This window comes from Coregonus lavaretus, assembly GCF_964263955.1.
Source record: "Coregonus lavaretus genome assembly, chromosome: 15".
NCBI classification, from domain to species: domain Eukaryota; kingdom Metazoa; phylum Chordata; class Actinopteri; order Salmoniformes; family Salmonidae; genus Coregonus; species Coregonus lavaretus.
This window is the reverse complement of record NC_140002.1, coordinates 44975667-44976287: the sequence shown is the minus strand read 5'-3', so window position 1 is coordinate 44976287 and position 621 is coordinate 44975667. Positions and strand designations below refer to the sequence as shown.

At 59.6% G+C, this 621-nt stretch overlaps 1 protein-coding gene across 1 annotated transcript; it reads right to left on the bottom strand.

Annotated features, from left to right (window-relative positions):
• Positions 1-621, bottom strand: LOC311142765 (claudin-like protein ZF-A89; the record flags this gene model as incomplete). The annotated part of the gene is made up of 1 exon (XM_084178436.1): positions 1-621. One exon carries the CDS (start codon positions 619-621, stop codon positions 1-3), a length of 621 nt encoding a protein of 206 aa, XP_084034562.1.

The following is a 621-nucleotide window of genomic DNA, read 5'->3' as shown; positions in this document are numbered from 1 at the left end:
TCAGACGTAGGCAGTGGAGCGAGGGGCAGAATATTTGGCGGAGTACCTACTCTCCTCGCGTTTGGGGCACTGGCAGCAGAGAAGCGCGCCTCCGATGAGCATCAGGCCAGCAGAGCCCCATCCGATGAAGAGCGAAGCGCCCAGCTCTCGCCTCTGCGTGTCCATGAGCAGCGGGTTGTAAAAGTCCCTGATAACGGTGTTGGCGGACCAGGACACGGGGATCAGGCATAGGACGCCGGAGACCAGGAAGAACACGCCGGATGCGATGGCCACCTTGGACTTGGCCTCCTCGTCCTCAATGCAGTTGGTGCACTTCCCCCCGGCCACAGAGAGTAGGACGCCGATCACGGCCACGAGGATGGAGATGATCACCAGAGCTCTGGCGGCCTGAAGGTCCTGGGGGAGAGCTAGCATGGAGTCGTAGACTTTACACTGCATCTGGCCCGTGCTCTGCATCACGCAGTTCATCCACAGGCCTTCCCAGAAGGTCTGCGCAGTCACGATGTTGTTGCCTATGAATGCAGTCACCTTCCACATGGGGAGCGCGCAGATGACAATGTCACCGATCCAACCGATAAGAGCCAGGAAGATGCCCAGAATCTGGAGACCGACGGAGGCCAT